This window comes from Epinephelus moara, chromosome 18, assembly GCF_006386435.1.
Source record: "Epinephelus moara isolate mb chromosome 18, YSFRI_EMoa_1.0, whole genome shotgun sequence".
Classification (NCBI taxonomy): Eukaryota; Metazoa; Chordata; class Actinopteri; order Perciformes; family Serranidae; genus Epinephelus; species Epinephelus moara.
The window spans coordinates 28,703,038-28,727,456 of NC_065523.1; the positions used below are offsets into that span (position 1 = coordinate 28,703,038).

The window sequence follows — 24,419 nt, forward strand, 5'->3', positions numbered from 1 at the left end:
CAGAAGTGTTTTCTTTTTCTTGCTTTTCTGAAATAAATTAGAAGCTATAAAGAAATATCATTATACACAGCACTGGTGTTGCCCAATCTGTAAAGCAATACTTTCACAAAACAAGATATACATCATAGGAAAATGATTAAACCAAATTAAAAACAGAGCAATCAGTTATACAACGTGTTTATGTTCTGGTCATTGATGGTCTCTCTAGTACACACGAGTCCTGAATAAACCAGTTGGTTCTATAAACTCTGAGCATTGCTGACCAGCACCGATGCAACACTTGGTAGGGGAAGAGCACGTAGCCTCCAAATGCCAAGTATCTACAGTGACACCGTGAAAGGGAGGGGGAGGACGAGAGCTGAGCAGTGAGCAATAGTTCACTGGATGTGGGATACAGAGTGGGATCTGCAGCAGAACAAGATCAGATAGCAGATATACCAAGAAAGTGTGAGACTGTCGACTACCCATGACTCTAAAATAAGCTGTGAGGGATTGATTTTTGATTGGATTGGACCCTACAGGCCATGTGAGCCATGCAGACATTTCATCTGGAATAGCTGTGATCAACTTGTTGTGCTATTTTGAGGGTCGAAATTATACCTTCAGTACTTTACTAGTCATTTTCTAATTTCTTTCCTGTTTCTGATCAACTGAATATCATTCGTGCAGTAGCGTTGGAGGACAGGACAGTAGGAGTGATTGTAATGCTCTGCTTTTTGAGTGGAGAAAGAGACACGTTAAAACTAGGAGGCACAGGCATGATGGTACTCTGTGGCGGTTTACTTTTCTGCCTCAGGAGGATAGAGTGGTTCTACCCGTAACAGAAGAGAAGAGTTGAAGGAAGCCTGAGGAGAAACATGCAGCAGTTTGGATAAAGACTGAGAGATATTGAAGAAACAGAAAGTTGGGAATCCACATTTATTGGGAACATTTGCACACAAGGTAAGCTGCTTATGATTTTAGACAGAGAAACTATAAATATAATACTGTAGGAAACACCTTTCTAATTATAGACCTCTAGAGTGTCTCTCATTGTTAAATGTAAATATATTTTCAGTCTCTATTGTGACAAACGTCAGCAGAGGAATAGACTCATCTCTGCTCCGGTGTTGAGATCACAGCCCAGCAGGCAGAGTGTGGCTCCTGTGAGAGCTGCGAAGCAGTCGCACAGAATACTAGATATTAATATCCCTTGCTTCCTAGCAACTACTGTAGAGCATTGAGAATCGTAAACAACTGTGTAAAAACACACATACCCATACTCAAACATGCATAAAATGTCAAATTTGTTGTTATTAATTGTCATCCTGGAGTCTGCACACAAAACTCTTACAATTGAGGGTTTGAAACACACCACAACTTGAATCTGTACAGAAAGTTTATATAAAATTCATCATGTTTCATACCTGTTCTGTTTTATGTACAGGGTTTTTGTATGTATCTTTATATAGCAGTAGATTATTCATGGTGGGGACACCTGCACAGCAGCCTGTGTGACCCCATTTGGAAGTTTTATTACAGCTGAAATCCCAGTTGCTTTATAACTACACATTCTTAAAATGCTGAGGTGTGTTATTTGATGTTTGACTGCATGTCGTCTATTGAAGAAACAGTTTACCCACCAGTCTTGTTCTCAGATATCCTAAAGGGCAATGTAATCAAAATCAACCATGATAATTATCTAAAAGGCAAGACTTAACATGTCACAGACAGTTGCTGACCAACATGTCACCTTGTGCTGATGCGTAGTTGAAGTGCTTTTCTCTGTGTGCCTCGAGTCTGAAGTGTGATGGTGTGACAGGGTCTTGTTTTATGACTTGAAATGAGTGAAGTTCCATCAGTGGATTAAACCTCTGACAATAAAATGATCATACGAAGAATGAGAGCAGCTGAACATCAGTAAAGCAAGTGACATGAATATCACTCAGAGCTGGAGACTCAGGAGATAAATTAACTGCAGCGTGGCTTTGGTGCTAATGCAGGTATATGAAATTTTATACATATCATGACATATCTGTACATTTGTCCAGATGTACAGATATGTCATGTGTCAACTATTGGATAGATTGCTGTGTAAGTTTTGTATCAACCTTAAGGATAAATCCTTTGGGATGAATCTTTTGGAATGGATCCTAATGATTTTGGTGATTCCTCGCTTTCCTTTAAGCACCCAGTGCTTGGCCTGAGGTTGAAATCTTAAGTTTGGGTGAAATGTGCAAAAGTACCAAAATATTCAAGATGGCGTCGCACTATGGTGCTACAAGCTGCTGTCAACTTGTTTCTTGGTGTGTTATTTGTACACAAAAAAACGAGTAAGCACAAGCATTGCACTGAACTTATACATGTGGCAATAAAGTTGAACTTAAAGGAATACGTCACCCACAAAATGACCATTTGTATATCAATTACTCACCCTGTGTCACATTGAATTTGTAAGGAAAACTCTGTTTTTCTCAAATGTCTCCATGGGGAACATAGAATCCACAAATGGTGAATATTGTTGATGAATTACAGCAAAGGGGGACTGCGTTTAACAACAGCAAAACTATATCAAAACATCCATTAACAAACTCATATACAACTCGTTCAATATAATCCAAGTCTTATTTTACCAGTCATATGCTCAGTACTTCTCAAACACATGCATTTTGTGAAAACATTACTATTTAAAACAGACATGCATGCAAGCGGCACTCCTGGGCAAGGATGTGCGTTTGATCTCTGCTTATGTATGCCATTAAGCAGAGTTCAAACGCACATGCTTGCCCAGGTGCACTTTTGTTTGTGGATGAGACAATTTAATAATGTGTTGAAATAGTAAGGATTTAGAGATATAGCATGTGTTTGGGAAGTACTGAACACAACTGGATACATGAGACTTGGATTATACTGCATGAGTTGTAAGAGTTTGCAAATGGATGTTTTGATAAAGCTTTGCTGTTATCAAATGCTGTCCCTTTGTACTGCAGTTCATCTTCTTCAATCTTTGTTCACCGTGGAGGCATATGAGAAAGGCAGCATGAATTCAGTGTAACACAGGGTGAGTGATTGATATACAAATGGTCATTTTGTGGATAAAGTATTTCTTTAAATGACTCAACAGGTTGAGTGACTACAATGCTTTTGAGGTGAGTATGAGTGTTGTACACATAACTTTTCATGTAGCAGCATCATCATGTTAGCATGCCAGCTAACTTAGCTAAGCTGGTGAACATAAACATTATACCTGCTAGACATTTGGAGCATGTTACAAAAGCCTTGTGAAAAACACAAAGGTTTCTGTATACACACAGGTGTATGCACTCATCAAAATGCACAGCCTCATTCTGAGATCTCCTAGCTGTCGTCTTATTATTTTAACATCTTTGCAATGTGAGCCTAAGTACAGCTGCACAGAGCCACTAGACTGTAAACTTTTGTTTATCACAAAGTTGAGTAGGCTAAAACTTTATAGAAAGTTTGACTCCAAAATATTCAAGCAGAAAGAGTATAAACCTGTTGCTGACAGCTGTCCTCTTCGTTGGTATTATGTGTTTCTGTGTGAAACAGGATATTCAGATTTTTGATTAAGTTTACTGTATGATACTGGTACTTGCACTACAGGCTTAAAACAAATAAATGAAAATGAAAACTACGTGTCACACAATTTGCTGTAAATCATATAGAAGATGTAACAAATTTATTTCTAGGACAACAAATCAAGCACAAGCTAGATGTGCTGAAGGCTGCAGTTGGAGACTGGTCAGGATAAAGTTCCCCTTTTTTAAAAATATCTTTTCCATTAATGTACCTGAAGTGATTCCATCGATTCCTATCTTCAAAGCATTAGTATCTGAGGCTATCTCTTCTATGATGCCCAATTTTCTGCCCCGTGTTTTTCGGCCCATATTATTTTCCAGTTTAGCCTCACAGGGGACTCACACAGCCTCATCACAGTACTCCAGTGACTCTAATAGTTGTGCCAGCTGGAGGAAACAGAAGATACGTCATATAAAATGGCAGGGCATTGGATTAGCTGGCTATTTCTGTACCTTGTTGATCAGAGAAACATGTATTGTATACACCAGAGTATTTCCAAAAGAGCAAGTGGGGAAAGAGAGGTAGGACAGAAAATCAAATGTCTGGAGGGATATATTACAAATTAAATGTAGTTCTGTTTGAAAATCTATGTAAAACTGTATCATTTTCATATTTGCCCTAAATTGTGCCACATAAATTAATTGACATCTGAACATCTTCAAAACACAGATTACTGGCAATTACATTCATCAACTACATTTTGACTATATTGAGAAGAAAAACAATCAAAAGACCTGTTACAGAATCAACAGTAGAAAAATATTACATGAAAATCCAACAAGCATTAGCTGGGAAAGCTTTGTAAAACAGCAGCTATTATTAGAAACCATCTTCTAAAACAATTTGAGTTGACAGTGAGTGACTCCTCAGAGAGGTCTATATATTTTTGGGTAGGGAAGTAGAAGTCTGTCCTAAACAAGTTGTACTTAGACAAATTATAGTCAGTGGTGTGCTGAAGCAAAGAGATAGAAGAATATGCAGTATTCCTAAACTGTGCAGAAAAAAGTTTTATTTCACACTGAAACTACTTACAGGTAGTGATGCCCCCAGAAATATGGCCAGATGAGGCCACTGAAAATCTTGGGGTGGTAGCCTACATCAAAACTAAAAACCATCACTGAATTTCAGGATGTCAATTATGCAGTTGAAGTTTATAGGCTACTAGTTGAAAACTATGCCAATAAGAGAGCTAAGGAACTGCTACTTATATATTTTGGTTTCTTATTTTACGATTTATTTCAGGACATGGTTGTCTGTCTCTATATGTTAGCCCTGCGATAATCCCCCTGTCCAGGGTGTTCCCCGCCTCTCACCCAGTGTCAACTGGAATAGGCTCTTTACCCCACAACCCCTAACTGGGAAAAAAAAGAGTTTAAAAATGAGTGCACCACAGTCACTTAAATATTATAAGGCCAGCCTCTAATCATTTTTGCGAAGGAGGACCACTACAGGGAGGAGCAATTTTATCAAGGAGGCCAAGGCCCCCTCTGGCCCCCTTTGGGAGCACCACTGCTTACTGTGAATTTAAGTGGAAATGTACATCATGTTCACTTGCTTTGTCCAGTGTACACAGTGTGCAGTCTTCTGAGGCCAGAATCAGCAATATGTTGTCAAATTAGTATTGCAAAACATGACTGTGTGGTTATCTAAATTTTCTGTCTAAACATAGGTAAAGTGATTCATATTCCACTTTTTAGATGACATCCATTCACCTTACAAAATTCCATTGTATGCAGATAATAGATAATACTGTATGCTAATATTCTGCCTGTCCTTCCTTTACAGGAAACTATTTTTGTGCCTCACTTCTCAATTCCAGCTGACACTGCGTCTGTTCTGGAAGGAGCCACACACTTCCTGTGAGCCTGGTCAGTTTTGTATGAGCTGGGCTGATCGTGTAAAGTGGCTCACGTGGCTCTGCCCCACTGAGGCATGAGTGTGGGAAGGGCCCACCACCACAGTGTCGTGTCCTGTGAAGAAGAAGGCCTGAGACTAAATACCATGCCTGCTGTGGGCAGCTTCGGCAATGGCAAGATTCACACGAGACGCAAATACCACAGCCGGTTTGTCAGCAAGGCTGGCCAATGCAACATCAATTTCTCAAACATGGATGAGAAGTCACAGCGGTACATATCTGACATTTTTACAACATGTGTGGACATCCGCTGGCGATACATGTTCCTGCTATTCAGCCTGGTGTTTGTGGCATCCTGGCTATCATTTGGTCTGGCGTTCTACGTCATCGGCCTCCTACATGGTGACATGGACCATCCTGAAGGGGATGACAGCTTTGTTCCTTGCGTCACACAAGTTAACACCTTCGTGGCAGCTTTCCTTTTCTCCATTGAGACCCAGACAACCATTGGCTATGGTGCTCGTTGTGTGACAGAGGAATGTCCGGCTGCTGTCTTCATGGTGGTCTTTCAGTCCATCATGGGCTGCATCATCGATGCCTTCATGATTGGTGCCATCATGGCTAAGATGGCAAGGCCCAAAAAGCGTGCAGAGACTCTACTGTTCAGCCACAATGCAGTCATTGCTTTACGTGATGGGAAACTGTGCCTCATGTTTAGGGTTGCTAATCTAAGGAAGAGCCACATTGTGGAAGCTCATGTGCGAGCCCAACTCGTCAAGCCCCGTTACACAGAGGAAGGCGAATACATCCCCTTGGATCAGATTGACATGAACGTCGGCTATGACAAAGGCACAGACCGCCTGTTTCTGGTTGCACCCCTCACTGTCATACATGAGATTGATGAAGACAGTCCACTGTTTGGCATCAGTAAGCAAGATCTCGAAACATCTGATTTTGAGATAGTAATTATACTTGAAGGGTTGGTGGAGGCCACAGCCATGACGACACAGGCACGCAGCTCTTACCTGCCCTCAGAGATCCTGTGGGGTCACCGCTTTGAGCCCGTCATCTTTGAGGAGAGGAGTCAGTACAGGATAGATTACGCCTACTTTCACAAAACATTCGAAGTACCCTCCACCCCCAGATGCAGTGCCAAAGACATGGAGGAGAGAAAATTCCCAACATCTGGTGCCAACTCTTTCTGCTATGAGAATGAGCTTGCCTTCATCAGCAGGGATGAGGAGGATGAAGGCGATGTGGAGAAAGAGGAAGAAAGACAGTGTTTATCAGAGCTAGGGAATGAGCAGGCCACTCCTGGACGAGATCAAAAGTCGTCCCGTAGAGAATCAGAGATTTAACCTTTGGCTGTTGCTCGTCTAGTTTGTTTTTGGATGCAGAGCAATGCAAGTGTTGCGTAAAGAGCCCTATGACTGTCATCCTACTGACACGAGGATACCACTACAGGAGGAGAAACAGCAGAACTGATCCCTGTTAGACAAGCAGGGATAAACTCATTGCACTTCTCACTGGATTAACTCTTTTGCTTCCCTGAGATGGTTACGAAGCTTTATCAAATGCAAAGAAAACTGTCATGTTTCAATTTGCAGATGATTCTAGTAATAAAGTGCATGACAATAACATAGTTTTGTATGAATATTTTAAGACATGTTTCATAGTTTTGTTGGGACTATCTGTAGGTGCTGTTCACCGTCCGCAAATATACAATTTGCAAATGAGTGTGGAGTGAAATTGACACTTTGCAGATGACATTTAGAAAACTAAAGTGTGGGAATATTTCTCCAGATCGATTTAGTAAAAACAGAGGTGTAGCTCAACAGCGTATTTTAATCTTATTGATATAATTTATGTGTATAATAAGACTCTAAATATTATACATTATACAATGTCCATGGATGACGTGGTTAGTTGGCATACATACAACTGGACTCCATGAAAGTGTGGGAGACACTTGAGAAGGTAGTTTTCTAAATATTTCCATCAGAAAAAGGGAAAACACAGTTGATGGTGCATCGTATGTCATTTAAGCATGATGACAGGGAAACTACTCTGTCTTTACATTTCAGCCAGAGGGAAACATTTGACCTGAATAGATGTTAAACATTTCAGAGTGCCTGCTTGCACCAAGGTGAGGATAATCACACTGCAGTATTTTGGCTATTTACACGTTATTACAGATCCCACTGCATGCTGTGATTGGCTAGAGCTCGTCATGTTGACACCTCTAGGTCAGAAACAGTTAGGATTAGGGCAAAGAGGTCATGGTTAGGGGTAATACCAGCTAATCTCGGATATTCTGGGATTAAAGTGGTGAATTACAAGAGAAAACTCATAAATGTACGGCCAGAGATTCAGGTGACATAGTTTTCGACGACAGTCCATGGCAGTAATAAGATATGGTGGATAAATGGGTTACAGAAAAGTACAAAACCTGACAGCACTCACTTATAAGTGTGACACTTTTAATTTAATAAACTGCACAGCAGCAGATAAATGGACGCGTTTCAGCTCAAAGCCGTCCTCAGCGTTACACCTACTCCTAACGCTGAGGACGGCTATGAGCTGAAACGCGTCCGTTTATCTGCTGCTGTGCAGTTTATTAAATTAAAAGTGTCACACTTATAAGTGAGTGCTGTCAGGTTTTGTACTTTTCTGTGGATTGTTTAGGACCGGCACCCTATTACTTTTGAGACTTTTTGAGTGAGCACGCCAAGTCTGCTGGATAAATGGGTTAAACACTGGACTTTCATGAAACAAACTGGGGTTTGAGTCCCATTTGAGTTAGTGTTGTCTTATTTTTAGACTTAGTTGACTTATTATTTCAGTTTTTAGGATGTATAAAGCTGCTGAATGCACACTGTGTACATAAACCTTAGCAGAATAGATTAATAGACCTGTTTGTGTTAACTTCATATTTCTATGTTGTTAGGATGCCCAATAATGCACACTGGGCTGTATATAGCATTTTTGGCTATGGACATCTGGATGCTCGTCTCTGCCATGATGCTACATAGGCTACACCTGGCAGTAAATATCCACAACAGCTACTCCACCCCAAGTGCAAATAGCACTGTTGTCTATGGACACCCCTGGGTACAAATAGCATCTGTCTATATATTTTCTTACTCAACAGTTTACCAGGAACATTGCGACTTTGAGCAAACACTAACTGAGCAAGCATTTGCTAAGCCCCACTCCCCTAGTTTACAGTACTGATTGACAGAGGTATTTTCTGACACAATGGGTCCTTGATTTCAGGCAGTGGTAGACAAAAACAGGCTTATCATGTTGTTCATCCCTTCATCCGTCCAGTCTATGGTCCCAACAAACTCACACCGTCACCGAAATGGCTCGACTCTGTCATTAAACCCCTTAATAGCAGTTAGCCCTGTCACTGTGTGAGTGGCCATACTCCTGCAGCTGGAGCTACAACACATACAGTCTGTGGTGGGGTGAAGTCAAGTGCGATGTATTTGACGGAGATGGTAGTGCAGTGTGCCGAGATGCCACCAAAACATTTTAAAGTATGTGCCACTCCATTCACATTATGGGTATTGAATAAAGTATTGGTATCACTTTAGGGGTACTGGTATTGGTACTGGTATTGTAATTGTAACGATATCCAGCCCTAAAGATCAGACTGTTCACTCTAACATAACTCTGTTTAGCTCATCTTATTTTGCTTAGCTTGCATAGGCCTACTAACATATTACAGTTATGCTTTGTTTTTCATATTTCCAAATTGTACTGTATGTTTCACTTTTAACATTACAAGAAAAAAAAGCTTTTAATATCAAGACTAACAATAACACTATCTCAGGTAATGTTGGCTGAAGTTGCTGGAGTGTAAACCAACCCAAATCCAATAAACAGTAGGACAGGCTGATGTGACTTCCACACAAAAAGCAAATAAGCCATTAAAAGGGGCTTTTTCGAAGTAAACTGTAACCCCAAACAAAATAAAGCATGTAATATGGTAGATTATGTTATAAAAGTGCTGGGCGACTTTCATGCTAAATTTAGTGACTTTTCAGACCCTTTTTGCGACTTTATTTTTTAAAAGCAACAAAATCAGTGACTTATTTCGACTGTTAAGAAAAAAAAGCAACTAATACGTTATAATTTATTTCCATGCATGCTGCTTAAAGTAATCGCAGTCCACAGCTCTTCAGCATGGGATCTCTCCCCCTCTCTCCTCTTGCCCCGTGCACAGGCAGTCAGTAGGTGTGAGCAGGACAGGCAGGAGGAGAGGAGATGCCGCTCACCACAGAAGTGGGAGTTCAGTTGTAATTCTTCTCATATGCAATATGTATTCTAAAGGGAAATAAAAACACAGCTGTACACTATCTCTATAATTTACGGATGAGACCTTTTCTCCTTATATGTGCACAAAATTAAAAATAACCAAAGACAACAAGCACCTCAAAGTTCAGCCCTTTCTGTGACCTCAAGACATAAAAACACAGTATGAACAGGAGAATCTAACTAAAACCCCTCACATATTGGTAATCAAAGACTTAACACATAATTTTTAGAGCCTCCACAGACAATATAATTAAAGTAATCTGAAATGAAACTGTCACAAAGGCCCACAAGGCTCGTGGGAGACAGAGTGGAGTAATACTGTATCAGATCTGTGCTCTATATTAAGTTAAAAGGCCAAAGAAAAAAAAGCCCACAAATATTGACCAAAGGGAAATCTTGATTTAACACGAAATTCAGTGCTGAGAATATATATTCTTTGATATGAAGCCAACATATTAATGACTCTTGAATGTTTTGGATGCTTGTGGGACATGTTTCTCACATTTACAGGTTTGTTGGCCACTTGTGACAAAGAAATATATTTTGTGACATATTAACAACTCAAATTTAAATGCATTTTCGTGTCATCATAATGTCATAATAAATGTTATATCTGATAATAGCCTACATTTTATGCCAGGATTTAAAATGTATATATGATGAAAAATGAATTTGAAGAAGTAAGAAATCAGTTTTAAGATTGTGTCACAATAAAAAAAATACCAGGAAACTAGTGCAAACAAATCAAATCATACCCGAAGATAACACTTTGGTATATTATTAAAGTATATTACTGTGAAAAACTTTGCTTAATCATGTGTTTGGTACAGGCATACACTGAACGCCCTAGTTTCACTTTGACCTGCTTGTGTTGTGGCAGATCACACACATGAAAACCCAGAAAAATTTTTTGGCCTCGTACGTTTCTGCAAACCACAGATACGTTATATTTGTATGTTATGATGTAGCAGATGCATTTAAATCTTTTACGTTTCAGCAACGCTGTGGTGTTTATGCACAAAACCCACTTGGTTATGATTAGGAACAGATCATGTTTTGGCTTAAAATACTGGGTTTTGGGGGCACAATCCTTGCCGGAAATGCAGTGATGTCTTGGTAAAAGCTAATCGTTTTTTGTGGCACTATCCCCACTGATGGGTTGCTTCAAAACACCCACATTTGGGACCTAAAATGCTGCTGTATAAACACAGATGGGTCGCTACAAAACACCTGCGATTGTAGCCTAAAAAGCTGCTGGAAAAACAAAGATGGGTTGCTACAAAACACCCACACTTGCACCCTAAAAAGGTGATGGAAACACACTGACATGTTGCTACAAATCACCCATGTTTTGAGCCTAAAAAGCAGCTGGAAAAACATAGCAATGACTCGTTAAAACTGCTGTAGGTTGTTGGTCTTGAACAGCTGTCTGCAAGTCTGCAGCTTGGCAGGTATGTTCTACCATCCCCTCCACCTCCTGATGACAAAATCAGCTCATATACTAAGTCACTTTAAAAAAGGTTGACAGGATATGCATGAAACAAGCAAATGAAATGTGCTATATAAATAAATTAAACCTGTCTTGCCATTCGTAGTTTGCAGAAACACACAATGCCAACATTTTCTTCTGGCGCATGGGCACCATGGCTACAAATAATCCGTTTGGCAAAATAAAAAAACAAAACCATCAAACCATGGAGAGATGCACTTTATATAGTCATTTGGTTATTAGTTAGTATTGAATCTACTGATGTCATATGGCGTATTATGTTGTTTTTTTATATTCATGGCCAGTGGCATTAGTCTCTTTCGTTCTTTTTATTTTTAATAGGGCATGTAATAAAGATATTGGGTCAGACTGTGTTCCACTGTTTCACTTATCCCAGGTGAGATGAATTAGTTTTCCCTCCACATTTCTCAAACTAAAAGCACCATGACTGCCATTTCAGCAAATTCCAACACATTTGTATTTTTATCTTGCTGACTTGTGCTGAAAATATCAGAATGGGCTTGCTCCAGAAAACAAATGGTGCTTCCACCACCATTTGAACGAAGAACCGGGCCATGGACTTCCTGTGTGTATAGTGAGAGGAAAGAACTATACGTTTATCGGGCCGTTATTGTAAATAAATTATTATTATTTTTGGTTTTATGATCTTTCTAGGTGAATAGACACTAAGTATTAATACATTATTTAAAAAAAAAAATCAGTGTTAATATCTTGTGTTTCTTGATCAAAGCAAGAAACAGCAAATACTCTCTTTGTTTAATGGATTGAATTCAACAACCTCTTCTTGTCTTCCACTAAATGCATTTGAAGCAATCTTGACTCTGAGTTGCACCTTGTTTTCTCCTCACAGGATTTTAGTTTGTGGTGTGAGACAACAATTTATAAAATGACAGACAACTTTAAAACATTTCCTGTTGATTACTAAAATAAAACATATCTCACAAAGCCAACTGTTTCCTTTTTCCTTCATGGCAGACGGATGCAAAGTGCAGGGATTCTTTTACAATAAGCATCTGCTGAGTGCATTTGTTGTCAAGTTAGAACAAATAAGTGTGACGGGAAAGTGGGAGCGAGCTCTTTGATAAACACGGAGGAATGGACTGTAATTTATGGCTGTGATTCGGTAGGATGGTATCTGGTTGGGGTCAGAGGTTTCTCCTTTCACTCTTTCCCTCTTATGCAACCAATCAGGCATGTCTTTGCATATGTGCAGACAAGACTTGGCAGTACCGCTTGATTTCACTGCCCTGTAACCTTGAACACTGGAAAAGAGATCACATGCACATGAGTGCACCACACACAGACCGAAACTTAACTTAGAACTTGGAATAGCTTTGGTTAATTGTCCAAAATCTGTGTGGGCTCATACGACATGACATCTATATCAGCTGACAGCTTTAGTTGCTTCAAACACACACATAATCAATAACTTGACCAGAACTGTTACAAAGGCATAATCGCAGTTTCTGATCATGGAAAATAGTTAAAAGGCAGACTAAATGCACATTGTATTGTTCATTAATGCAAACCACGGACATGTCACATTTGAATGTTTCATACGTCCCCATGACATAGTTCAGATGGAGAGGGGATGGTAGATGGCAAGACACCAACCAGCAGACCACTCCTCAAGATTAACAAAAGCAGGCGTGCCGGACATGTCCAGCTGTGGTTGTGACGACCAAACTGGCTATTTTAAGCCAAATGATGTTCTCCCACAAGCGTAGACTTCAGCAGGGGATACCCCCACCTCAATATTTACAACATGTGCATTTGTCTCCCTTCAATAAAAACATCAAAGGAGCAAAGGACTTTTACTTTGACAAAATTAAAAAACAATAACACCATAAACTGATGTAGAAAATGGACAAATTGATGTTTGAAAATTAATGTAATTAAAGTTACAGTGTTTAGGATTTATCGGCATCTAGCAGTAAGGATTGCAGACTCCCATTTGCCCAGCATGAACTCTCAGTTAGAATTCTTTCAGTGTTCTTGTTCAGGAGGTTTTACCAGGAGCCAAATTATCCACAGAGGTCTCTTCCTCTCCTATACATACAGAACAGGTGATTTCAAGTGGTAAAAACACTCAAGTCTCACGATACAAAAAAGTGTTTCTCTGATGATGTTCTGCTCATTGAAGAGTGGGTATGAGCTGCTTTGGTGGATATGAAAACATGAATGTCCGTTCTGGACACATGGCAGTGCAACATGGCGGACTCCATGGACAAGGATCTGCTCATTATGTAGATATAAAAAGCTCATTCTAAGGTAACGAAAATAGGACAATTCTTATTTTCAGATGATTATATACTACAGACAACATATTACAGTGGCACGGTGGTACAGTGGTTAGCATTGTCACCTCACAACAAGAGGGCTCCTGGCTCTAGCCTGGGGTGGGAGAGCCCCCCTGTGCAGAGCCTGCATGTTCTCCCCGTGTCAGCCTGGGTTTTCTCCAGGTGCTCCGGCTTCCTCCCAAAGACATGCCCGTTAGGTTAATTGGTGACTCCAAATTGGCCGTAGGTGTGAATGTGAGTGTGAATGGTTGTCTGTCTCTATGTGTCAGCCGTGTGATAGTCTGGCAGCCAGTCCAGGGCAACATTTATTCTGGCGATTGGGTCCAGTATAGATGAATTCGGCGAGTGATTTGTGTATGCCGCCATCTTGCGGCGCTGCCATTGCTGCGGTGACATGTGTCAGTCATCAATTCATTATGCTGTCATTGTGAACTGACTCTCTACAATGACAGCATCATGAATAGCTGGATTGATAATGTTAGACAGTGGCCTCGGGTAACTGATGAAGGTATCTTAAATGAGTACCGATATTAATTTAGAAATTAATCATTTGTTTGAGTTTGAGCGATAAGCAGGAAAGATTAGAGTAATAGGGAGATAATAGACTGTATCATTAAACACTGTGCAATATAAAGTTAGCATACGTTAAGTGTGCTGACGTTAGCAAGCTAGCAGCGTGATATTTAATCATTAAGGACAGCCTACGTGACTAAAAACAACACGTGTCTGTGTTTTGTTTTAGGTATTCAAGAATATTTTATTGATCGCCTGGCCTCCAATGACCAGAAAAACGGCAATTACAGGTCTCTGATTGAGGGTCAAAATTACCTGAGCTCCGGATGGGTCGGGCAAATTTTACACCGCCTTTTAGACGACCGTCACGTAGCCTGTCCATAATGATTAAATGTCACGCTGCTAGCTTGCTAACGTCAGCACACGTAATGTATGCTAACGTTATATTACACAGTGTTTAATGATACAGTCTATTATCTCCCTATTACTCTAATCTTTACTGCTTATCGCTCAAACAAATGATTAATTTCTATATTAATATTGGTACTCATTTAAGATACCTTCATCAGTTACTGGAGGCCACTGTCTAACATCATCAATCCAGCTATTCATGATGCTGTCATTGTAGAGAGTCAGTTCACAATGACAGCATAATGAATTGATGACTGACACATGTCACCGCAGCAATGACGGCGCCGCAAGATGGCGGCATACACAAATCGCTCGCCGAATTCGTCTATAAGCAGAATATCATTGTGTCTATGTGTTGGTGGTACATCTCTCCAAGCATAATCTAGCTTTATTCAATTACCATTTAATACAACCTGTCAGCTAAAGAGCAAAAGAGTGGGTGTGTGAGATATTAAACTATTACCCTGACATCAAGTCCCATCACAGTGACATTTAACAGATTAAACTGTTCCACCCTTTCATGCACTTAACTTCCAGGAAGTTATCTTTAGTGCCAAATGAAAGTCTAATTTTGTACATTAGGAGTGCTGTATCCTCTGAGAGGTGCCGTGTGATGGAAGGAGCACTGAGAATAAACTGGGATGCTTCCCACCCACTCGGCAGTGTTGGAGGATGAAGAAGCCGTGGAGGGTCAGTCTTCCAACATGCAGAGTGGGTTGTTGAAAAGTAAATTCAGCCTTAATTGCAGCAGTTCTATTCTTCGCTGGTTTCCCTCAGCTGCCAGAGGGAGGGAAGTGGGGGGTGGAAAAAAGTAACATGATGCAACAGCTGCACTTCCTCTCCTTAAGCAATAACTCTGGGCATTTTAGGCCTGAACCAAATTGTTACTGTGTTTTCTATTAACTATAAACTCTGACTGAGACATTTAACTTTCACTTTAGGGCTACTCTACACTTCTGATGGATTAAAATGTTGCATATCTTAAGTTTGAACTTTTTAGGGACTGACAGGGAACCAACCAACAACAACCGAGTAGGTCTTTGAAAGGATGCACCTTCTCAGTATTTATTTATGGGCTAAGCCAAAGTTTTTGCCGTTCTAATGTTGAATATAGATTTTCAGGACAAAGTTGACTTATCTCAACTTCACCAATTTATTCTGGTCATATCAAACAAACATGTTAACAATATGGCCTGGCGACCTTTATCAGAGTATCATGGGCGGATTATGAGACAGTAGGCCCCTGGGCACAGATATACAAAAACCCTAATACCTCTCCTACATACAATAACACTTGGAGAGTTTGTGGAGGTTTTGCGTCTCTTTGTGGTCATTTTGTGTCTTTTTTTTTACTCTTTTTGTGTCTCCCTGTGGTTGTTTTGTGGCTTTTTGTAGTCATTTGGATCACTCGGCTCACTTTCCTTAAGGTAATTTTGTGTCTTTTTTGGTGTTTTTTCTGTTGCTTTATAGCCATTTTGTGTCTCTTTGTGGTTGTTTTGTGTCTTTCATAGTCATTTTTTGTCTCCTTGCAGTCATTGTGTGTCTCCCTGTGGTTGTTTTGTGGCTTTTTGTAGTCGTTTAGATCACTTCAAGGTAATTTTATGGCTTACTGAGGAATTTATGTATTTCCTTCAGGAAATTTTCTGTCTTTTTTGCTTGTTTTTGGATCACTTTGGGGGAATTTTGTGCATTCTGAGGTTATTTTGTGTTTCTTTTAGGTAATTTTGTGTCTTTTTTTGCTTGTTTTTCTGTTGCTTTATCGTAGTTTTGTGTGTCTTTGTGGTTGTTTTGTGTCTTTTTGCAGTTTTTTTGTGCAATTTTATGTTTCTTTCAGGTAATTTTGTGTCTTTTTTGGTGGTCTGTCTGTTGCTTTTTAGACATTTTGTGTCTTTTTTAGTCCGTTTGTGTCTCCCTGTGGTTGTTTTGCATAGTTTGTAGTTGTTTGGATATCTTCAAGGCAATTTTGTGTCTTACTAAGGAAATTTTGTGTTTCTTTTGCTTGTTTTTCTGTTGCTTTATTGTCATTTTGTGTCTTTTTTAGTCATTTTGTGTCTCCCTGTGGTTGTTCTATGTCTTTTTGTAGTCCGGATCTCTTCAAGATCATTCTGCGTCTTACTGAGGTAATTTTGTGTTTCTGTCAGGTAATTTTGTGCCTTTTTTTGCTTGTTTTTCTGTTGCTTTATAGTTGTTTTGTGTCTCTTTGTGGTTGTTTTGTGTGCTTTTGCAGTCGGTTGGAACTCTTCGACGTAATTTTGTGCATTTTGAGGTAATTTTGTGTTTCTTTCAGGTAATTTTGTCTGTTTTGGTGGGTTTCTGTTGCTTTTTAGTAATTTTGTGTCTCCTTGCAGTCATTATGTGTCTCCCTGTGGTTGTTTTGTGTCTTTTTGTAGTTGTTTGGATATCTTTGAGGTAATTTTATGTCTTACTAAGGAAATTTTGTGTTTCTTTTGCTTGTTTTTCTGTTGCTTTATTGTCATTTTGTGTCTTTTTTAGTCCTTTTGTGTCTCCCCTGTGGTTGTTCTATGTATTTTTTTAGTCGTCTGGATCTCTTTGAGATCATTTTGTGTCTTACTGAGGTAATTTTGTGTCTTTCTTTGCTTGTTTTTGTGTTGCTTTATAGTCATTTTGTGTCTCTTTGTGGTTGTTTTGTGTCCTTCTGCAGTTGTTTGGATATCTCTGAGGTATAATTTTGTATCTTACTGAGGTAATTATGTGTTTATTTCAGGTAATTCTGCATCTTTTTTGGTTGTTCCGTGTCTCTCTGCAGTAATTTTGTGTCTCACTGTGATTGTTTTGTGTCCTTTTGCAGTCATTGGAATCTCTTTGATGTAATTTTGTGCATTCTGAGGTTATTTTGTTTCTTTCGGGTAATCTTGTGTCTTTTTTGCTTGTTTTTCTAGTGCTTTATAGATGTTTTGTGTCTCTTTGTGATTGTTTTGGGTCTTTTTGCAGTTTTTTGGATCTCTTTGAGGTAATATTGTGTCTTACTAAGGTAATTCTGTGTCTTGTGTTTTTTCTGTTGTTCTGAAACGTCAATTGGATGTTTTGGGTTTTCTTGCCTGAATTTGCGTCTTACATCAAAGAAAGACTCAGATGTGACGAGAGTCAGTCTGTGTGTTGGGAAATGAGTGTCCATGTTGAAGACTGGCTGGAATTAAGCCTTAAATCTTATCGTCCTTGGCACAGGGGACGTGACATCTCATCAGGTCAGAACAAGTCAAGGAAACCTCTTTGCATCTTTGTGATATTATATTTCAGTTTCCCTTTCCATTCACAGCTAAATCAAACAGCTAAGACCGTGTCATGTTATTCTTTTGTGGGGTGTGGACAGCTTAAAGGTTAGAGAAGTATACTTGTGAACAGAAGATCGCTGGTTGGAAAAACCGCCCTGACTGGGAAACTGTGATAGAGGAAACTGGTTTTAGAATTCAGGGTGGATCAGACTGTAGTTTAGACTACTGTCCAAGAATTTTTATTACTTTCAAAAACACAAGAAACAAGTGTTCATCGTACACATAGCAATTATATTCAGCATGAACTATCCTATATTTTTTATTAGTAATAATAATAATAATAATAATAATAATATAGCCTATTAATAACATAATATAAATGCTTAAATTGTTCACACACTGTAATGTAGTCATAAGCAGATTTAAGGACATTTTTAAGTGTTTATCAATGTATTTAATGATGTATGATTACACATAATGTCACATCCTTACAGTGTGTTGTAGAACATACATATTAACTGCTTATACACGTGCACAAATCATTCATGGGCGGCTTTAAAACTGTTTATAAATATCCAGTTACTCCTTCATCACCTTCACATCATCGCTATTTAATAAACAACACTAGATTTATCACAGGGTTATCAACTCCTCCCCATGGCCTTCATTAGCTTATAGAGTGTGCTGAGGTGAAACAGAGCGTATTGGGTATTTATGAATAAATAGGTACTTCATAAATGAATATGATTAATAAAATAAATAGACTTGATAAATTAACACTTTATATGTCATGTTCATATAAAATCACTACAGCGGTGTTAAACTAGATTAAGTGGTGGGGGGAAAAGTGTATTTACCCATGTACTGTATATCAGTACAGTTTTGAGGTATTTGTACTTTACTTGAGCATTTCCATTTTCTGCAGCTTTATACCTCTACTCCACTTCATCTCACCACCACCCATAACAGTGGTGTAAGGTATTTTCAATGGGCCCCAGTGCACAGTAATATTTCCAAGGTGGCAATCGGTCATAGGGGCCCATTTTCCACCTAACACATTGTTGGAGGGCCCACTATCTCTATGGGCCCCCCACCTCATGGGCCCCAGTGCAACCACACTGCCTGCACTGTCTATACAATCCAGCCGAGATATATTTTATGACCCTGATCGGCTTATAAAATGAATCCACTGTAACCAGCTACAGATGGTTGTGATGGTTTTGCCTCTTTTTTTTGTTGTTGAAAAAAATGTTAATGTGAGTAACATTCTGCAGGTGCAGGCCAGGGGGCCCCCTGACACTTTGGGCCCCTGGGCCTGTTCCCGGTAGGCCCATTCAGTAATCCATCCATGGCTACAACAGTAAAATACTGCTCAAGCAATGATGCATCAGTATTAATAATCTCATAATGAAACGTATGATAATGTCGCTAAGCGGGGCTATATTGAACTGCATGACAAGTACTTTCTGATAAATTTAAAGACATTTTTCTGCACTTTTACTAAATTGAATATTTTGAATGAAGTTGAATACTTTTATAATGTTGTATTGATACTTTTACTGACATAAAGGATCTCAATAATTCTCCACCGATTTTCTTGCCAATCGTCTATTATCTGTAAGAGATGCTTCACAAAAGGAGATATAGACTTTAACAAAAATATTAACACTTATAAAGCTCCTTATAGCTGCTTTCAACTACATTATCGTGTGAAATTGTCTGGTATTTTTTGATATGCTGCATATAAATGCTAAATGAGGGGGTTAAGTACCTTTTTTTCTATTATTCAGGCAATCAAACTAATGATGTTAAAAGCTGACAGTGAAATGTATCTTGTGCCTCTAACGCATCTCACACTGTGAGGTTGTTGTCAACATGAACAACACGTGTCTTGACAGGATTGAGCAACATCAGTCACAGGTGAACGCTGGATTAAAACACATTTAGTGTATTGGCACTCTTCTTGGGAAACAGTAAAAGCCAATATCTCTGACCACCACAACATACTAGTGTTTACTGTCTGACCGTCTATCTCTTTAAGTCATTTTGCTTATGGAGACATTTGTCCTCCAGCTGAGCACATCACTCAGTAGTACTAGCTGCTCTAGCCTCGACTCCTGCAGACATACAGTATTTGATTACAGCAACAGGCTGATTGGATTACAGAAGGCACTGACTCAAATACCTACAGCAAACAGAGCAACTGGAGAACTTCCTGCTGGGGATGAACGAGCAGAGAGGACACCAAATATTTAGTGCAGACAAACATCAACGGGGTCAACCTGGTTTATCACACTGAAATGATTTGCTCAATGACGCTATACCTTCAAAACCTATTACGATCTTAAGATCTCCAGTGTCAACCATGCATGTGAGGATTATTTCTCTTGAGGCTGATACTATTTGTCCCAATCAGAGATGTTGTGTGGATTAATTAATCAGCTGTATTATTAGTCTCAAAACTTCAACTGAAAAGACTGTAAGTGGGGCAAAGGGACTGTGCAGGGGTGTTATAACAAAATTTATTTCACCTTAAGATACTGAGAGAAGTTGAAATTTATGGTGCTCACATTTATCAAGTGTTTGATTATCTGTGTAACACTTGGTACACTGTTTAAAGGGACAATTCACCCCAGAATCCAAAACACATATCGTGCATCTACTGCACCACTGAGCTAGCTAACGTTACAGCTCAGCCAAGAAGAACACTAATGTGTTAATGTTAATGTTTACAGCTCACGCTGTCACAAACATAAGCCTCTCATCCATGAGGAGATGCACGGCTCCTTCTATGTGGTGATACAGTTGGCGGATGTAGTTCAGAGGAAAGAAAATTGTTCCTACGTAAAACCGCTCACAACAAGGTCTGTGGATTATCTTGAGTAACCAGGTCATGATTTCTGGAAAGAGACATTGCTGTTGAATTTTTCAAATGTATTTTTTGGTACCACATGCTACGTGCCATCTAGTTTTATTATATACAAGACAAGGCAGACATCTCCACAGCCGATATCTCCAACATCAACAACTAACACATAAAAACAATCTTGAGTAATTAAAGAACTACAGGTGAAAGAAGAAATATGTATTTTTGATTTTAGGGTGAACTGTCCCTTTAAAGGTCCAGTGTGTAGGAATATATTGACAGAAATTGAATATAGTATAATAAGTACATAATTGTGGGGGTTTTTCTTCCTTAGAATGAGCCGTTTATATCTACATAGGGAGCAGGTCCCCATCTATGGAGATCACCATGTTGCACCACCATGTTTCAACAGTAGCCCAGAACGGACAAACCAAACACTAGCTCTAGATAGGGCCATTTCTATTTCCATGCCAGCCACTGTTGATGACAGGGCCTCTACACTGACAGCCTCGGAAAAACACTGATTTTTTTTAACATGAAACAGCTACCGGTTAAAATCATTATCAGAGGAAGAGACCTCTGGGGATAATTCGGCTCCCGCTAAAAACCTCCAGAACGTCTGGATCTTAAGTTGTCAGAGAATAAAGGTGAGCACACATTAGCAGGTGCTAGGCTCACAGCCTGTGAACTGCATTCAGACTTCCACCTCACCATGTGCTTCATCAGTGTCCCATCTCCAAAATGTTTGTAAGCATGGGTCAAAGTTTCTCCCATCAAGTCTTACAACTTTTGCGTGGGAAGTGGTGTACACTGCATGCTCAGTGTTTATGAGACCCCTGGTCCACTTGTTCTGCAGAGGAAGAGAGCTCTGTGGATAATTCGGCTCTCTGTAAAAACCTCCTGAACAATGAACACGGAATTCTAACCAGCTGGTTGCAATCTGCAATCCTTACCTAGGTGCCAATAAATCCCCCTAAATCTTACCAACTGTTTCTTTAAGTAAATTTTTTTTGTAAGTAATCCTTCCATCTAATTTGGGAGGCACAACAGGAGAGAGACAGATAGCTCAGACTTTTAACTGATCACCTCTCAGGATAACAGACCATTATAAAGCAGAGATCAGCAGGGTCACGTTTTAAAACATGTACACCTAGACTAACAGAGTTCATTGTCATAAATAATGGCACTGACATTTTACCTTGCTTTTACAGAAGCTCATCAACATTTTGACATCAGAACTATTACAATACAGCTGCAAACAGCTTCTTGAGGCACCTCTCTGCTGCCCTCATGTGACAATTGCCTGCACATCTCACAGTTCTTCCTTACAGCAGATGTTTTGACTTGCCCCAATGGGAACAACATAGGTGAAAGTAATCCGATTGATGATGGCTGAATTCCATTAAGCTGCTTTCTGCATGCTGACTCTCTGTCACTCTCACTGGGAACACGTGAATCAATAGAGCCATTGTTATGACTATCAGCAGCATCCGTGCTTTTCCTACTGTAATGTTTGTCAGCCGTCTTTAGAAACAGATTTATGCACATCATTTCTGTAAAAATGTGACAGTTATATATCTCTTGTTCATTTATAATATTTTGTTGTTTTTTGTGTTTGAGAAAATCATCTGTTTATATACCACAAAACAAAAGGAGGCATATTATTATTAAATACATTTTATTACATCAATGACAGTTTTGACAGTCTGGCCTTCAAACATACAGACAGTGCTAAACATTACAGATATTTTGGTTGGATGGACCTGCACAATAGAGCCATGCATTGCTCTGAGTCCTTTCCTGTTTCCAGTTTGTGCATGGGTTTATGAACTGTATTTGTATTTTTCTATATTCATTTCATCTGACCAGACACAGACAACCACACATCCTCCCTGACTCCCCCAGCGCATCCTCCCCACAGCCAAGTCCTCTTTGCAGGGTTTCTCTTCAGCCCCAGTTGAACTTGTCATCTTCTGTAAACTGCATGGTTTCTGTAACCAGGCCGGTGCCGATGGTTCTGTTTCCGTCTCTCAGAGTGAACCTCTGGCCTTTCTCCAGAACCATTGGCTTGCGGAGCACGATTTCCAAGGAAGTGTCCTCCCCTGGCATCACCATTTCCTAACAAAAGACAAGAACAACAGATGGAAGAGTGGTTACTGTCCTCCAATATCCTATTGTTATACTGGAGTAAATTTTCAAGTCTCTATGCAAACAAAGATAATAGGCATTTTTAGACTGGCAGAACTTTTCCTATAGGTCTATGAACCTTCATTTTTGTTGTGTTTGCAGCGTGAAAACTATGATCGTTGTTCTAAGAACACCGTTTTGAGGGACTTTTTAGCTCTTATTTCAAAGGAGGTTCTCTCCCACCTAAAGACTCAACGGTCACACTACTTTCACAGTTTTAACCTGAAACATCTTGAAGTTGTATGGCTGTTCCAAATACTTCAAAGCTTCTACCATTGCCATGGTAATCAACGTCCGAACCAGTATTACAATGTTTCATTTTATGTTTTTTACATATTTATTTAACTATACAGGCAAATAGTCCATTAAATAGGAAATAGTAACCCAAAGTTATTCAACATTAGCATAGACTACATTCTGTTTATTCATTTTGTAGCCCCTTTTGCATCAGTAAAAAGGAAAGTTCTTGAAGTCTGATTTTTTCATTAGAGTAGGGCAGCTCCCTAATAGCTGACCAAACGTTAGTCCACAAGAACGGTAATTAGTCGGGAAGATTTCATTGGTCGCTTAAAAAAACGTGAAACTCTATTAGGAGCTGCGCTATGTCAAAATAAATCAAAACCTACCTGACCTGCCCATGTGGGAATTTAATTGCTATGTCAAAATAAATCAAAACCTACCTGACCTGCCCATGTGGGAATTTAATTTGAAAGGACAGACACAGGAAGTGGCCACGCTCAGCAGTCAGACAGGAGTCAGGTTATAAACCAATCACAGCCGACAGATATCTTTCCCTTCTTCTATAAATATTCAGTGTGATAAATACATAAAAGTTGATCATTTTAGTGCAGGGCTACCCAGAACTTTGTGTATGTCCCATGGATGATATACATGCATGCTTATAAGCAGCGCCTGGAAGAAAATCAGCTCTGCACGAAGGATTTCAGGTAAATTGGCTAGACAATGCTTTTTAAGGTTGCTTAGCAATCTCAGACACAATCTGCCGCCACGCTCTTAAGAGCTGGCACAAAAAAGGCACAAGAGTAGCCCCCAATGCCCAACCTCGCCTTTTCCAGGTGGGTAAAGATGCGGCATGTGTCCAAACTCTATATAGGCTAGTTAATAACATGTCGGGCAGGAAATCCAAAGTGTGGGATCATTTTGAGAAGGTGAAGGACGAACCCAAGGTGATATGTAAACACGTCTTCATTGGTCGACTACAAACATGACGTATCATCTGAAACATGGAAGTAGCTACATGCCCATTAGCCACTTAGCACAATCATTACTGCTGTGCCGACAGCGTCATTAACAGGTGGCTTGCTCAGTAGGGATGTCCCGATCCGAATATTGGCCGCCGATATTAGCAAAAAACGGGCATCAGCATTGGATCGGACTGCATGGAAAAATGCCGATCCAGCCCAGCGCTCTGTGATTCAAGCATTCCATTCCAGTGATCCACTCCAGCTCTTACTATCAATCCACCAGGCCAGCATGCTGACGGCAGACACACGGAGGGTAGGAAGAGTAGCGGTCAACTTAGTTAACTGACTATTTGTTTTCTGCTTTGGTTTTTTGAGAGTGATATTTTTATTTGGTTTACACTTTTACTGTTTAAGTAAAGAGCACTGATGGCATTGTT

At 39.6% G+C, this 24,419-nt stretch overlaps 2 protein-coding genes across 2 annotated transcripts in view; one reads left to right on the plus strand and one right to left on the minus strand.

Moving 5' to 3' along the window:
• Nucleotides 1–813: 813 nt before the first annotated feature.
• On the plus strand, nucleotides 814–7,074 carry kcnj12b (potassium inwardly rectifying channel subfamily J member 12b). The gene is made up of 2 exons (XM_050068940.1): nucleotides 814–942; nucleotides 5,365–7,074. Exon 2 carries the CDS (start codon nucleotides 5,512–5,514, stop codon nucleotides 6,790–6,792), a length of 1,281 nt encoding a protein of 426 aa, XP_049924897.1. The 5' UTR covers nucleotides 814–942; nucleotides 5,365–5,511; the 3' UTR covers nucleotides 6,793–7,074.
• A 15,177-nt stretch (nucleotides 7,075–22,251) lies between these two features.
• Nucleotides 22,252–24,419, minus strand: part of tufm (Tu translation elongation factor, mitochondrial) — an 11,177-nt gene continuing 9,009 nt past the window's right edge. The window contains exon 10 of the mRNA XM_050069643.1: nucleotides 22,252–22,708. Coding sequence (XP_049925600.1) covers nucleotides 22,538–22,708 — 171 coding nt within the window. The 3' untranslated portion in view covers nucleotides 22,252–22,537. The remainder of the gene's footprint in view (nucleotides 22,709–24,419) is intronic.

What these genes read in the sequence shown, in the direction of transcription:
- kcnj12b (XM_050068940.1), top strand. Translation starts at nt 5,512, where the DNA reads ATGAGTGTGGGAAGGGCCCACCACCACAGTGTCGTGTCCTGTGAAGAA.